The 17,308-nt window shown below is 40.8% G+C and overlaps 1 protein-coding gene across 1 annotated transcript; it reads left to right on the top strand.

The window, feature by feature from the left end:
• Nucleotides 1-2,845: 2,845 nt before the first annotated feature.
• Nucleotides 2,846-15,059, top strand: tmc2b (transmembrane channel-like 2b; the record flags this gene model as incomplete). The annotated part of the gene is made up of 20 exons (XM_080037916.1): nt 2,846-2,891; nt 3,067-3,108; nt 3,721-4,129; nt 5,329-5,475; nt 6,653-6,743; nt 6,833-6,914; nt 7,010-7,116; nt 7,199-7,297; nt 7,922-8,064; nt 8,146-8,293; nt 8,488-8,682; nt 8,838-9,017; nt 9,593-9,751; nt 10,136-10,264; nt 10,784-10,851; nt 11,081-11,320; nt 11,630-11,755; nt 14,416-14,494; nt 14,614-14,743; nt 14,842-15,059. The coding sequence occupies 20 exons, from the start codon at nt 2,846-2,848 to the stop codon at nt 15,057-15,059; spliced, it is 2,838 nt and encodes a 945-aa protein (XP_079894042.1).
• Nucleotides 15,060-17,308: the final 2,249 nt, after the last annotated feature.

Raw genomic sequence — 17,308 nt, 5'->3', positions numbered from 1 at the left:
ATGTTGCATTTCAGTTGTGTCTTTTTAAAATCATTAATCAGTAAATTACTCAATTAAATCTGCAGTACATTTTGAATTAATGTGACATTTCAACAAGCTTACGTTTGTCCTTCTATCCAGCACACAAAGGAAGTGTGTATTTAAGCTATATTGGCTAGACAGGTTTACGGCTTTATAGTAACTCAGCACTCCAGGGCAGTTATTTTCTTGACTTGTTTTTAAAATGGATGAACTAAACTTGGGGTTGTTGCTGTTTTAAAGATTATTAATTTTTGGGCATTTTCTAGCTTTATTAGACAGTACAGAGTTGAAATGGGGAGAGAGAGAGAGATGACCTGCAGTAAAGGTCCACGGGTCGGATTTGAACCCGCGACCACTGCAACGAAGGCCGGAGAAAATATGGTACGCGCTCTATCCACTACACCACCCCAAGGTGTTGCTGTTTCAAAAAACATTCAGTTATTTTTGAATAATTCTGTAGGCCTACACGTTTTATTTCTTTGAAGAAGAGGAGTTATGTTTCGACATTATATTCTTAATCATGTTCTTACACTTTCCTCATTACGATTGTGTCTCTTGGTCAGTCACGCTGAGACATTGATCACAGCTGTCCCTCTCCCCTGTGACTGACCCAGAGCATTAAACAATTCATTAGACATGGAGAACATTTAACCTAGCTAGCCAGGCTTAAATGATCTCTGGCTGCCTTTGCACACCCAACTTTAAAACATTTTCCATCTGTTCAATATAGATATGACACACTGCAGGATCTTTGAACTTTAAAAATACACATAGAGAGTGTCATGTTATTCTTCTGTTGGAGAAAAAAAAAGAAATCTTACCTGTGCCAATCAAATTTGAACTGTCAGTGTAAATCCATTCATTGCTGTCTCCTAACCTTCATCTTGTTGCATAGACGTCTGACTTGTATCATCTGATAACCACATCTCCATATCCAGTGTCCCAAAAGCTGAATCTGCTCTGCTCTCCCTGAACACTGAGTGGTCATGTCAATCAACCTGCCATGTAGCTGTTGTCTCAGTCAAATCTATAAGTCTCGTCTCATTAGTTAAACTTTATTAACCTGACATTCTATATAGTCATTATAATGCTAGTCATTCAAAGTCTTGTTAAATTGAAATTGAAGACGTGTGCAATGGAAGGGGTTGCTAAGGATGTCAATAAGGATTAATTGTCTCTAAATCATTCAGGACAACAAGCCAACAAGCTCATTGTGCCAGTGACGTTGAGTTACCTTGCCAGTCAAATCCACTTCCATCGATGCTCATGATCAATTCATGGCCGGTTAACATTAAGTATTAATCCTGCAGCTATGTGAGAACAGGAGAATGAAGTAAGCCCCTATACGATTTATACTTTCAGCCTGGGCAAATAATCACATTATTTAATGAATATTTAATGACTGGTGAGACGTTGATCTCCTCAGTCTTGAAGCCGCTTCCTTCTCTGTATACTGGAGACTAATCTGCCTCACTCTTATACAGGTAGTAGCTGTGTCACCCTCCTCCTTGAGTTGTGATTGGCTCCCTTCCAGTCTCCATTCATGCTGGTACTATGTGGCAGGAAACTGAGCCATGCGAGGTTGCACTTTACCGGATATTTTAATGTCCGCTCTAACCATCTCCTATTCACTGAGTGAGACATTGTGGCGCTACAAGCACTGCTTTGATTGCTGGGACGGTGTCCAGTTTTGCTTGTTGGAGAACAAAGGTTGAGTCTGAGCCTCAGTCTGATGCTTTTAAGTGAATGGATGTTAAGAGTGAATGTGCCTCGACCTTCTCTAAGCTTAGTACAGTATGGCAAGATTGATTGAGATGGACGTAGAGGAGTATTGAATGCTGCCAGGAAGCAGGAGATCAGTCAGAGGCGCTGGATGAGGAGCACACGAGGAGCTTCTACCAAGAGGGCTTAGCTTGTCTTTCAGGTACAAGTCAGCATTCATGTAACCTCCGGAAGTTTGTTGCTGTCTGTCTTAGCTGGTGTCTCCGGTTTCCTCCTGTATTATTCAAAAGGTCAGATCTGACATTTGACCATAACTCCACAGGTAGGAGCTCAGTCGTTGTCCACATAATGTGGATAGGAACATGGGGCAACATTGTCGACCCCTTCAGTCCTCACTTTAACCTCTTTGTAAATATGACGAAAGATAAACCTCTCCTTTAATGATAGGCTTTTAACATTTTTAAAATCTATGTTCAGTTTGCCCCATACTCCCACAAAGGTCTGTGTTCAGGGTTTAAATACAGTGACTCATTTCTCTTTTCACTCAGGATCACTTAACCCTATATCTGCCTTTCAAAGCGCCTCACCTAACCTATATGTCACTTGCTCTGGTGTCTCCTTACTGGACCAACACAAAATGATGCCCAACCTTCCGTATATTTTGTCAAACTGTTTCCCAATATTATAACAACTGGTCTCCTATTTGAATAAACTTGAGGATTTAACTATGTGGACTGGATGAGAGCTCTTGTTGCTCAAGTCAAATATCAATTAAGATTTTGATTGACATGTCTTTTGTGTGGCCCGGCCTCCTGATCATCATATAAAGGGGCTGTGCGCGTCTTTGATGGTTGTCAAGGAACCCAGTCTTTGAACAGCATAAACATAGGCACACCTGTTGCTGTGTGTGTGTGTGTGTGTGTGTGTGTACTTGTTAGTGTTGGTATCTTGGCTTTTCGACACTGGACCTGTATGAGTGTGTCAGCTGACTGCCCCGGGGTGACTCATGGATGGAGATGTGACAGAGTCTCAAGTGAGCGGAAGACTTTGACTAAATGCAGAAAACGGGGTATAAATAACTACAAGAAGAACCCACAGCAAAATGCCTCCAAAGAGGAAAAACGATGTTGTGATAAAGGTTGAAGATGGTGAGAAGAAAGATTTTTTTAATGCTTTTTGCCTATGTGGAAAAGATCTGTTTATTTGTGCTTACAAACAGCTTTTAATATTCACTGATTAAGTAAAAGTCATTCATAGCTATTTGTATAGAGCTGTATCTTCTTAATCCGTGTGTGTGTGTTTTGTTTGTTTGCATGTTAACAGTTGGGATGGAGGTTGATGCTGAGTACGACAGTGGAAGTGAAGGTGAGTTTGCTTGGCTTTCATCAGAGAAACGGTTACATTGAGCAGGTATGACAATGTCTGGATGGTTTTTACACATTGTGAAGGTGTAATGGACAAATGAGTATAAATAACTGCGTGTTTTTCTCTCTCTTATTTCATTTGTTTACAACGTTTAACTAAATGTGAAGAGGATTTTTGAACAATTTATTATTCACTATAAATGTTGTGTTAAAGTAACACAAAAAGACTAAATCTAACACAATTTCTGAGTGTATTTTGTGCTATTCAGAATAGGTGTTGAAATAACTATTTCCACAGTGTTAACACTTAAGAGTTAAAATGACTCTAAACAGAGTGAAAAAAATAAAGAAAATAAATGGTGTTGTGAGTATTCGGGTTGGTTTTGAAATGAGAAGTGGTCGGCAGGGCTTTATAGAGTTACATTTTACACCCCGCATATTTTTACTACAGACATTTCCACCAACACTCGTCGTCATTGTTCTTCAGCTGTTGTTGTTATAACTCAGAAAGAGTCAATGCACTTTGACACTGCATATTCAACACTGGGAGAATGGGTTGTACATTTTGTTGGGCTATTTGAATGGCTTAAGTGTGTTAATATGTTTGCCCCAGATGAGGCCCGGAGGAGAGCTAGAAACAGGAGGGCCAAACCACAACGTAAAGCCAAACGTGTCAGCGAGGATGAGCAGGATGAGGAGGATGACGATGATGCACCGAGGAAGAGAGTGAGAAAGAAGAAAGCCAGGCCCCGTGACAGTGATGAAGAGGAAGAGGAAGACAAGGAGGACAAGCGCAGTGTGAAGAGCAAAGGTTCTAAAGCCTCCAGGAGGAAGGCTGCTAAGGACGAGAGTGAGGAGGAGAGCGAAGAAGAGCGAGGGAAGAAGACAAAACGAGGGAAAGGGGGGACCAAGCAGGAGAAAGAGGAGCAGAATAAGGACAAGAAGGGAAATGTTAAAGGGAAACAAGGAAAGGATAAAGGTGGGGAGAAGGACAAGAAAAAGAAGAATGAGAAGTTGAGCAGGTGCAGTATTCTCTGAGAGCTGTTTCTCGCCCCTTTCCGCACGCTCCAAACACCTACAGTATATAAGCTATCTCCACTCCAGTCTCATGCAGACTCACAATATCACATTGATTGTGATGTTATGTTATTACATAAATGTTACAAGACACACTAGTTTCCCTGGATATAGGGCATTCACTTGACTTTTATTGTGGCATACCAGTGGCCATAATGTTGTTGATACTGTAAAATATTCAATAATGGCTCTGCCTTTTTTTGTGCAGTAAGTTAAGTAAGATAAGTTAATAATTTATTGGACCAGGTGTTTTTGTAAGTTTGGCAACCTACCAAGGGATTATATCACCATCCTTTGTGATGTTTGACAAAAGGTGTAACATTCAGTAGTGGTGATCAAGAGATTTGGCGGCCATGATGCATGCTGTCAATTCATTTGTTCATCCATTATTTACTGATGCCTTAAAACCATGCTTAAAACAAAGGAAACACGACAAAAAGAAACCTAAGATACCATATCTTTCTGTTTCACTGGGTGTGTAAAGTAGTTGGCTGCATTTAAAAAATAAGCAGCCAGGCAATATGTGGGCTTTTACTTTTTGTAGCATTTATTTTAGCTGTTTGAAATCAATGTCGTTACTCTTAAACATGCTCCTTAAAATAATTGAATACGTTTTTAATTTTTTTGATCTTGAATAATTTAGGCTAATGTACGATAGCTCAATTATGCTTCTATATACATGATATCACATGACCGCAATAACTGCAAAACTGAATATTGATTTCAAAATTGATTGTAACCTCGGTTGCCCCCATGATTAATTCGGAGTAATTGCAACAACACTGTCGACGCATCTTCATGAGGTGAGCCTTCAGTGATCACACATGGATATACCTTCTACTGTACGTCCAGGTTTTTTTCTTAGCAGTTGGTGTCAACTTGTTTGACGATGGCTTGAATGTAACTGACATTCATTTATATGAATAAGTAAGGGACTTTAGATTTAAATAGCAAGAAACTTTAGACAAATACACTTAAACAAAACTTTATACACATGTAATGTAGACACATGTTCAAGAGTCTATTTTGTCAATGGATCATCCCTTACAGATGGATGTTTTGCTGCTAGAGTCTTAGGTTTAGATTTGGCTGCTGGAGCACCTTCTCAGAGCCATGGCACGTGACAGCTCTTTCCCTTCATCAGCTCTTCTTCTTCCTCTGACTCTACTGAGGAGTCGCTGTCGGAGGGGGAGATGGAAGCCCTGAAGGAAGAGGTAGAGGAGAAGAAGAAACTCATCGCTACCTTAAGGAACAAACCCTGGCGCATGAAGAGGAGACTCGTACTGCTCAAGTAAAAATGAAAACTAAAACAATGGCCAACTTTAACTCACATCCTCTGCCTGCTTGCTTGTGATTTCTGTCATTTCAGCTTGTTGCGGCTTCATTTTGTTCTTAATTCTTGTTTAGTTTTGGTATTTTGCTCATTACTAATTTGTCTTTTGTTCAGTGACTACTTCTACCTACGAGAACTTTCTTAAAGGCTTACCATCACTCATGTCATGTACATGTGATGTTCACTGTAATTAAAACTTTTTTCACTGCTACTTAAGCTGTTTGGTACTTCTCTTTATCGACACTGTGATGTATGGAAAGTCAGAATACAAAAAACAGAAACGTCAGGGCAGGTTTCTATGGTTTTCCTATGATCCTGTTTTGTCATATTGTAGCCTATCAAGGCTTTCATGTTTTCAAGAAACTGGACAAAATGATCTCTGATTTACACAAATACTTTATATAAATACCTTTTTGGGGACACGATTTGCCCGATTTATCACATTATTTTTAATTCAACTACATTCTGAACAGAGATCAACACACTCAAAATCATGAAATCACGGCCTTTGTGAACCTATGAAAAATAATTACTCCCAGGTGGTATATTATTTGTTCACCCTCATTCACAATTTCAGTCAGTCATAGGAATTCTCCCCTTATTGAGAGGCACAGTAGGCACATGAAGACAATTCTCCAGAAATCATTCAACAGCACACACAAGTCTGGCTGTTGTTCAGCCATTTAATAAGACATCCTCCTCTTAGTGCGAGATCACTCTAAACACTGCTTTGCCAGGGTTGAAACTGGGACTTTTGTGTGACGTGTGTGTGTGTGTGTGTGTGTGTGTGTGTGTGTGCTCAGTATGTGCTCAGTGTGTAGGCTTTGTTCCTCTACGTACAACTCAGTTTAAGTACGTTTCGGCAAAGGGAACACAATAGGCGAGCTGCATTAACTTTTTCATGAGCCTGACACTGTTTAATGCATGTTGTTGAGGCTGCCTGACCTGCCACTCGCAAGTCTTCCTCCAGATGCTATTACCATAATATGCAATGCACCATCAATCAGTAAATCATCCCAAACCTGTCGTTTATTTACATCCTGATAAGTAATTAATTCACTGGCCAAGTAGAATTTCAGTTGAATGTTGCGCAATTAATTCCATTGGTTGGTCTTTTCTCTGATTGGTCAAACAGGGAGGCGCAGGATTTTGTGGAAAAGTTTGAAGGCGCTCTTGGGAAAGGGAAAGGCAGGAAGTTGTATGCATTCAAAGTCATGATGGCCAAGGTAAATCGGCTCATTTTGCACTTCACACAGATTCAAAACGGGGGATGATCGATGGAAATGGTCATTTTAAACCTTTTCTCTCATTTCAGAAAACGATCAAGTTTAAACGTGACTTTGAAAACTTCAAAACCGCTTGTATACCCTGGGAGAGGAAGATAAAGGAAGTAGAAAGTTGGTACCACTGTGATACTATCTTAAAGATCTTACTGTCTCTGATAAGCTCTCGATACACTTTTAAGTCAAGTCCTCTGTTTTCTAAATCATAGGTCACTTTGGATCATCTGTGGCTTCCTACTTTATTTTTCTGAGGTGGATGTATGGGCTGAACCTTGTCCTGTTTGGGTTGATGTTTGGTCTGGTGATGCTGCCTGAGGTACAGCCTTATTGCTCATGATACATGTTAGGAGGTGACACTTGATGCAACATGTCATTTCATCCCTTTCCTCTGTCTTTAGATTCTTATGGGTCTTCCGTACGGCTCCATCGCCAGGAAAACTGTTCCACGAGCGCAGCAAGCCACTGCCATGGACTACTCTGTACTCCTTGACTTTAGAGTGAGGCTCTTAGCTATAATTATACCATTACCGTTAATCATAACTGACTTAACTTACGTGAACAGGATACATGGATGATATGACAATGAGTGGCTAAACCAAATGCAGGAAGACATGATACCCCTTAGAATCACAGTGTTTTCTTCATGCTAATGTTTGTATTTTTACCCATGCTAGCAGCAGCATGGCTCTAGATGTGTCAGTTGGTCCAATGCTTTAGTCCAGACTGAAACATCTCTACAACTGCTGTGCTGGGTGGATTGTCATAACTCTTTGTACCAACATCCGTTCACACTTTGGTTTATGATCTTCCCATCAGCCTTAGCTGCACTTTGTGACTTGTGCTAATTAGCTAATTTAAAAATGTTTACAGGTTAAAGAGGGTAAACCTGAAAAACATTGCACCTTCTTAATGTCAGCTAGTATGTTCATTGTCAGTGGAAGAATTGTCAAATGCTAACATGAATATTTAGCTCAAAGCACCATAATACATAGGTCTCAGATAGAATGGCTTAAGAGAAACAGCTGTTTTTTTTGCAAAACGTTTGAACAAGATAGTATTTGGTTTGGATATATTTGTATTTACCATATTTGAACTTTTTCTGTTTTTTTGTTCCTCAACAGGGCTACTGTCAGTACTCCTTTCTGTTCTACGGGTTCTACAACAATGTGCGCAACGTCGGTGTGCTGCAGTTCAGAATCCCCCTGTCGTACCTGCTGGTGGGCGTTGGCATCTTTGGATACAGCCTGATGGTTGTTATAAGAACGTAAGCCATGATGAATGTAGGCCAGCAGTAAGATAACATGTTTGCAGACAGACGTTACTCATGTATGCTTTCTTTTCTCAGGATGGCTCGTAACTCAAATGAGGGAGGGGATGGGGGGGATGAGGGAGACTTCACTTTCAGCTGGAAGATGTTCACCAGCTGGGACTACCTGATAGGAAACCCTGAGACGGCAGACAACAAGTACGCCTCCATTACCACCAGCTTCAAGGTAAGCAGGTGTGTGTGTGTATGTGTGTGTGCGCGCGCGTGTTTGTGGATGAGCATGCAGCATGATAAAAGATTGGTGGACAGCAGTAGCCCAGAGATTATTATTATCATACATAGAAAAATAATCACGGAAGAACCAAGTGATGGAAACTTTGGATTGAAACAATTAAACTGACTTATTTTGGCGTGCTGTAGGAATCCATTGTGGATGAACAGGAGAACCAGAAAGATGAGAACATCCATCTCAGACGCTTCCTCAGGGTCCTGGCAAACTTCATGATCCTGTGTACCCTTGGAGGCAGTGGCTACCTTATCTACTTTGTGGTGAAACGTTCACAGGAGTTCGCTAATAGGAAGCAAGCCGATCTTTCATGGTTGGAAAAAAATGAGGCAGGTTAACATCAATCAGTTGGCATGTATCTACCCTTCACGCTATAGCAATGCCTTTCCAGATTATCATTGTATATAGAACACAAGTAAACACACAGTCAAGTCTTTAAAATGAGAGTGAAAGTGAAAAACCTCTTTCTCGTTCAATGTTTTAGGTGGAGCTTGTGATGTCCCTGCTCGGGCTGGTGTGTCCTCCTCTGTTTGAAACCATCGCAGAGTTGGAGGATTATCACCCTCGAATTGCCCTCAAGTGGCAGCTAGGGCGAATCTTTGCCCTCTTCCTGGGAAACCTTTACACCTTCCTCTTCGCCCTCTTTGATGAAGTTAATGCCAAGGTACGGCAGATATTCCTCCATGTGTTTGTTCCTGTTGCCGGGCAGGTGTAATACTTGAGTGTATACAATCTCCTGTAATTGCATGATAATAACCTTCACTTTGAGTTGCAAGTGTACCTTCGACAGTTTGACATATTTGGAAATATGGGAAACAGCTAGCCTGGCTCCATAAAATTGCAAAAATGTCTGCCTACTAGTAACTTTGAAGCATGTACTGTATATGCCTATACTGTACTGTTTGTTTCAACCATTCATAAACCCGGGGAAAAAATCAATCACTTGGCATTTTATTAATAGCTGTTTGTGAACTTTTTTGAACCTCTGGACAGAGCTAGGCTAACTGTTTCTCTCTGTTTCCAATCTCGGTGCTCAGCCAAGCTAACCGGCTCCTGGCTGTATAGCTTCATTACAGTGGTAACGATCTTCCCACCCTACTTACCAATAGCATGTCCCAAGATATGGGACAATTCCTTTCCAGGCTATAATCTGTATACTTCCCTGCATGCCTTGAGTGCTTAATAAAGTTTGACTCACCTATACAGTATGTTTAATATGCCTAATCTTCTATGTGTTAGTTGGAGAGCGAGAAGTCAATCAAGAATGCCACTGAATGGGCTTACAATCAGTACCATGCCAACTACAGCTCCTTCTACAACACGACAGACGTGCCTCCTCCACCTGTGGCCCCGGCCGATGTCATCAGAGGGCCCTGCTGGGAGACTTCAGTGGGAATAGTCAGTGTTGGCATCACATGCTTACTGTTGCATGTAGTTCTGTAGTTCTCAATTGATCTTAATTAGATAGAAGAGACCAAATGTCTGAGTTCTACAGAAGCCCTAAAAGGACATGGAATCATACATTTTATTTCCTCGAGTCCATGAGTTAATGCAAATAAAAGAAAAAGAACATTTGATGGGGAGATTATCTTGGGATCTCGAGATAACGACTTAGAGATAAAGATATAGTTACAACTTAATTTAACTCGTAATCACGGGAAAACAGAGGAAATAAAATCTATGATTCCATGTCAGTTTAGGGCTTCACTAGATTTCACAGTTTGCATTTCTTCTTATTTCTATTGCTTTTTTTCTATCTTCTTGGATTCTTATGCTGTGAAGGAATTTGTGAAGCTGATTGTGTCAGACATGCAGGTGAACTATCTGACCATCCTGATTGGTGACTTTGCACGAGCTTTCATCGTCCGCTTCCTGAACTACTGCTGGTGCTGGGACCTGGAGGCTGGATTTGTGAGTACTGTCATTGGGTGTCCCTGAGTAGCTACATTACGTGTGTTTGTTTTTCTTTGTTTGGTTTCATTAATAAATAAATACTCATATTTTTCATATCCAACAAAACATCACCCATTTTAAATGCCTTTGTGGTGTAAAACACATTACATAAAATTAAGTTTGACATTTGTGCGTCAAGTATCTGAGGTCTTGCGGCTGAATGTGAATTATAAGAGGGTCAGTATTAACCTGTACAGTGTTTGTGTCATTACTGTATGTATTAGCTACCATGTCATTCAGCTATTATTGAACACTTTGTGAGTACAGCACAGGTCCTATTGGATCAAGGACAACCTGACACCATAGAATGACATCTGGCAAGACAGCTGATCGCTACCAGTCAGTGCAACCAGACACTGCAATGAGAACTTAATTACAGAGAGATATAGAGAGAGCAGCAAGCATATGTAAACTACCTGTTTGTTTTTTTAATCCATGCAGGTGAGCATGCTTATAATGTTGTTATGTTGATTCCAGCCATCATATGGAGAGTTTGACATCAGTGGAAATGTTCTTGGGCTCGTCTTCAATCAAGGAATGATATGGTGAATTTAATTTTTTGTGTAATTTTCTGACTAATTAGCTCCCCTCTGCTGCAAAAAAAAGCGTATGCTTCTTTGTTGTCCGTCTCCAATGTGCCTTATGGTAAGTGTGGAGTGCCTGCATCTTTATATGAGACGTGTTCATTCTTTGAGTGTTGAAATTGGATCCAAACTGTTGTGAAATGAACTAATTACTTCAGTACTTTGAAAGTAATGGTGCTGTTTTCCGTAGGATGGGAGCATTTTATGCCCCAGGTCTGGTGGGTCTGAACGTTTTGCGTCTCCTGTCCTCAATGTACTACCAATGCTGGGCAGTGATGTGCTGTAACGTTCCTCATGAGCGCGTTTTCAAGGCCTCACGCTCCAACAACTTCTACATGGGCCTGCTGCTACTAGTGCTTTTCCTCAGCCTGCTGCCTGTTGTCTACACTATCATGACCCTGCCCCCGTCTTTTGACTGTGGGCCATTCAGGTCAGTAAGAGATTGAGACAGTAGGAGAGTGAGATGGTATTTGATATAATAAAAAATATAAATTCATTGTCACTGCAGTTCATGATGAGTTCTTGTGCAGGTTTAAAGCATTTTAGTCAGTGAATGAGCCCAGAGGGTATATCCAAAACTATTTAAAATATATTATTATATGCTTTAATGTCAGTATTCAGTGGTCATTTACAACAACTATGGAATGGACTGTCACATTTGTGATTTTTTGGAGAAAAAAAATCTTCAGGAAGATTACATACAAAAGTGAAATGTTTCTGAGCCATGTTTCCCTCCCAGTGGCCAGGAGAAAATGTACGACGTGGTCATGGAGACTATAGAACAGGATCTGCCAGCCTTCATATCGAACATTTTTACATATGCTACCAATCCAGGACTCATCATGCCTGCTGTCCTCCTCATGATGTAAGTATCCTTTAAATATATTTATAAAAAATACTGTGTATATCTGCTATAAAAACACACACATTCATAGGTAAATGTTGCAGAAGTGACTAATGTTATGTTACACATATTGTACACAGATCTGTCTTATTTTGTGGCCTAAAATAGTCAAATGTATACATCTTGAGTATAAATATGCCAGAATTTAAGTGTGCAGCTGGAGGGTGTTCAGTAACTTCAAAGTGTTCTGCCCTGTGGCATAAGTCTGACTGTGGTCTAAGCTGTTTAAAATGGCTTTCACATAAGATAAGATAAGATAAGATAAGATAAGATAAGATAAGATAAGATAAGATAAGATAAGATAAGATAAGATAAGATAAGATAAGATAAGATAAGATAAGATAAGATAAGATAAGATAAGATAAGATAAGATAAGATAAGATAAGAAAAACTTTATTGTCTGTCACAAGTGACAGAAATTCATCTTTGACAGGGCAGGTTCAATGTACACAAAATAAATAAATACATACAAAACAGAGAGTCCCAAACAGTGACAATAAATAAATACCAACAAATGCAAGCAGTGCAAAGGGGTGACTGAGTGGAGTGAGATATGTTGCCTATTTGTGACTGTTCAGTGTGGTGATGGCAGTGGGGATAAAAGATTTTTTGTAGGTGTTTTTCCGTGCCAATTATTTTGCCAGCCTGATTTACTATACGTGCAAGTTTTGTTTTGTGCTTGACGGTGAGGGTGTTGTACCAGGCTGAGATATTGAAAGTGAGTATGGATTCAATGAGTGAGCAGTAAACCACAGTTAAAATGTCCTTGCTGACATTAAAAACTCTGAGCTTCCTCAGCAGGTGGAGGCGCTGTTGGGCCTTCCTGTATACAGAGTCAGCATGATGTGAGAAGGACAGTGATGTGTCCAGCTCTGTACCAAGGTATTTAAAAACCTCAACCTGTTCAACTGGCTGACCGTTGATGCTGAGTGGTTGAAACATTTCCTGTGAGCTCCGTGTTCCCCTGCTCCGACAGCAAAGCTCCTTTGTTTTGTCAATGTTTAGTTCCAGCGATATTTCCTGGAAACTTGTGGCCAAGGTGTTCACTGTCTGATGGTAGTCGGACAGTGCTCTTATGTCCGTCAAATGGGCTACCAAGGCCATGTCGTCTGCATACTTTAAAAGAGTCATTCCTTCTCCACTGCACGAGATGTTGTTGGTGTAGACAGAGAAGAGAATGGGGGATAAAACACAGCCTTGGGGGAGGCCAGTATTTAAAACCATTTTGCTGGATTTAAAACCATTCACCTGCACTTGTTGTGGCCTGTTCTGTAGAAAACCTTTAATCCATAAAATCAGTGTGGGGTGGACCTGAAGCTCCACTAGAAAGTGCAGCAGTGTGAATATGTGTACAGTATTAAAAGCAGAGGAGAAGTCCATAAATAAAATCCTTGTGTGGGGGTGTGATGAGTCCAGCTGTCGGGTCACAGTATCCAAAAGGGTCAGAGTTGCATCTTCCACTCCTCGTTTAGCCTTATAGGCAAACTGGAGTGGGTCCAGTCTTCCTGCTACCATGCTGGAGAGAAGGTCACCTACAACTCTTTCCATACATTTGCACAGTACCGATGTCAGGGCAACTGGCCTAAAATCCTTTGGGTCCTTGGCATGTGTCTTTTTGGGAATAGGAATGATGGTGGTTTCCTTCCACTGGTGGGGAACAAAGCTTATATCCAGAAGGCTCTGAAAGAGCTTGGTGAAGACTCCACTTAGCTGAGTGGAGCAGGCCTTAAGCACTCTGCCTCTGAGCCTGTCAGGGCCAGGGGCTTTGTGTGGGTTCACTCGGCTCAGAACAGAGGCCACCAGCTCCTTATCTATGATGACAGCCTGGTGGGATGGACTGGGGCTGGGGAGGGTCCAGCTTGTTGGTGTACTGCTGCTGTTGAACCTGCTGAAGAAGTTGTTAAGTTGCTCTGCAAAAGAGGTGGGGTCTGAGCAGTTGATCCCTGCAGGTTTGGGGGCTCTTCCCATCATGATGTTTAACCCCTGCCATGCCTCCCTTGCATTACCAGAGGTGAGTTTGGCTTCAACCTTGTCCTTGTAATTTATTTTGGCCATCTTAGCCTTCCTTCTGAACTCCTTCTCTAGTTCCTTCACCATGTGAGTGTCACCGTCCAAAAAAGCCTTTTTCTTCTGGACCAAACACATTTTCATGTCCTTGGTGACCCATGGTTTATTGTTTGGATGTATTGTTATTTGTTTAGTAGGAGTGACAGTATCCTCACAGAATAATATGTAAGAGGTGATTACATCAGTCAATGAATTAAAATCATTCCCACAATCATTAAAAAACAAGTCCCAATCTGTCAATTCAAAACATCCCCTCAATGTTTCAGAGGTCTCCTCATTTCGAACATGAATTGTTTTTTTAACTGGTACTTCCCTTTTAAGCTGTGACCTGTAATTTGGCAGCAATAAAATAACATTGTGGTCAGAACGACCAATAGGAGGACGGGCTTTTGAAATGCATGCATTTTGAATGTTACCATAGCATAAGTCCAGTATATGGTGCATTCTAGTGGGGACTGTAACATATTGCTCCAGGTTGGGTAGATGTGTGTTGATGTCACATTTGTTAAAAAATGTGACAAATTAATAAATGATGTAATATTGCCGTGTAACAGGCTGGCCCTCTATTACCTGAATGCAGTGTCGAAGGGATACCAACAAGCAAACCTGGATCTTAAAAAGAAGATGCAGATGGTCAGTATGAGCGTTCTCGTTACATCTGTGCGTTGTTTTCAAATTATAAGTCTCTCTCATTTAAGAGTCAAGCAAACAAACGACTGTTCATTATAGTGTTTAATTGATGGACACTTTAGGCTCGAGACGAAGAGAAGAACCGCAGGAACAACAAAGACAGCACTAATCAAGTAATGAAAGACTTGGAGGATCTGCTGCCAGACAAGTCTCTAATACCGCCTCCCATAGAGGAAGAGCCACCACCACATGGTACACACAAACACCATTATTCTTTGTAGCACATTTTGTCAGCCAATTTGCACCCAACTGTCCCACACCACTCTTTTTCTCTCCATCCATGTTTTCAGATGTCGTAACTGAGAAGGGTGGCAAGTCTCCCAAAACGAAGCGAGGTGCAGCAGCAAAAGGGGTTAACCTGCAAAGGGATGTGTCACTGGCCGCTCCTAACCCCAGAGCTCCAGTGAGCCGTGGCCCGGGGCCCAGACAAAGACCTCCTGCAAATGTAAGGGGGCCTCAACCTGGGCCTGGTAGAGGAAGAGGTCGGGGTGGGCCTCCACGGCAATAAGAGTCACGATTGATGGACTAAAAAAAGCCAGATGATACCTACAATTAACCACAAACAGCCAATGTCTGTCAATGCCACTATAATGATGTATTTGATTGGACAAGGAAATCTTACATTTAGAAAAGAAAATGTCTAATTACATTTATCTCTTTCGCCTCAATGAAACAAAATGATTATCCACTGGAATACACTGCACCCTCCACAGTGAAATCCCATTATGTCCTAAGGTTGGGGGGCTGGTGATGGCTTGGGACTTAGTAGTAAGAACATGGACACAAAAGTAACAGTTTTTTTTAATCTGTTTTACTACAACAAAATGTAACAGATGTAAAGTATGTATGAACATGTTTACTGCATTGCAAGTATGTATGAACATGTTTACTGCATTGCAATCAGTGTATGGTTTTCTTGTTATTACTGTGGGTCAACTGTTTTTATTGATTTCATTTGGAAATCCCTGTAAATAGTATGTAAAAATGTCATTATTTTTGTATGACAACCATTAAAATAATCATTTTACGGCAGAGTGCTATTTAAGGCGTAACCTCTGAACAAAAACAGGCTCTCTTAAGCTGACAAACAGATAATACTACAGAGAATGTGCTGTCCACTAAACTGTTAAAATCCTGAGATAGTACACTGGAGGAACACTGGCTTCAGAGACAGTGTGGTGTCTGTCTGCCAGAGCTAATGACAAGACCGGACTGCCTCGGACCGGAGAGGATGTGGGCCACCAGTTCAAAGGAGCTGTCGCTTGGCTGAACAGCACTGGGGGTCCCACAGTTGAATTGGAGCTAAATAGATGTTTGTGTGGAGAGTTAGAAAGAAATGAGAATAAACACAATGAAGGGAGAGAGAGATAGTGAGAGATAGTGGGAGAACCGGGGAACCGAATGGAACACATGGCTGAACCAAAGGGAGGGAAACGAGGTAAATATTACAAATGAAATATGAACTACAAATTCAGCTTCCGGTTAATATGTTTCTCTGCAAGGCATACAATTGCAGAAACGGGGAAAGTACAGTGGTGGTAGGCAATTATTTCATGAAGGTAAAGTTCCTAAGAAGCTACGATATGGTACAAGGTCACTGCGACCTGATAATATATAAGGTCACAGTAGCCTTTGACCTTCAAAATCTTTTCAGTTCATCTTTAAGTCAGAGTAGACATTTGTGCAAAAAGCTTTCATGAGTTATTGTGCTCACATACATAGGTGCACACAATCATACCGAAGGACTATCAACCCTATAATGCCTCCAGCCTTCGAATATTGATGGCGCGGAAGCATAAAAATAAGCGCTGCAACAATGAAAGGGAAATGTATCTGTCAGGTTGTAAATAATTACATTAAAGATGAGCGAGTTTGCAGTTAATGGAAGACATCTTTTATTGTTACAGTTGTGCTAGGAAGGTTTGAAATAGCCTTTTATTTTTGTAGACCAGTTTGTGAGGGTGAAATGAATGGCAATAGCGTTACTGTCATTTTGTCCACACTTCCTTATGATCTGTATAATGATTTGGGTGATGCAAGTCAGTGGCAAACCACAGGAGCTTGAAAGCATGACCTCCGTCCAATCTGTGAGGGACATGAAGTCAATCAAATCAAAACAAAACAGACAAAGAGCACCCCCCTGTGACACATTATGGAAATTGACAATGTTCCTAAAACAATGCTGGGGCCAGGGGTGAAGGAAGTACTCATATCCTTAACTTAAATAAAAATACTAATATATATAGGGGAAGGTGGGGTGATTTGTGCGTTTTGGAAGTTGCAAAACCCCTTGTTTCTAGAAAACCGTGGAAGAAATTGGAAATGTGACCACATATTTAAGAAGAGCCATCCATTTGACTCATCCTGTAAAGAAGGGAGACACAAGGAATAAGATATAAGCACATTTAAGCTCAAAAAACTGTGTTTTGCCTTTCAAAGTAAAATTTCCATGATCAAGGTTTTTTGATTATTGTGTCTGAACAATTATAGACATGTTTGAAAACATTTGACACATGTTTTAGTGCTTTGGTATGCTACACTTTGAGTCTATATAGTTAGCACAATGTCAACCCTAAATTGCTGCATCATGCCTATTATCCAAAATTCTGGGGATGGGGTGATTTGTGCGCAAGGGCCTGGGTGAGTTATAAGTAAGTAAGTAAGTAAAATGTATTTAGAAAAGCACATTTATGACAGTTTGCACTGTCCAAAGTGCTGTACATAGTGCATTCAGTAGGTAAACAATGAAGTTACAAT

This window comes from Ammodytes marinus (genome assembly GCF_949987685.1).
Source record: "Ammodytes marinus genome assembly, chromosome: 2".
NCBI lineage: Eukaryota > Metazoa > Chordata > Actinopteri > Uranoscopiformes > Ammodytidae > Ammodytes > Ammodytes marinus.
Note: the sequence above shows the minus strand (reverse complement) of the source record. Positions and strands in the feature narration are given on the sequence as shown.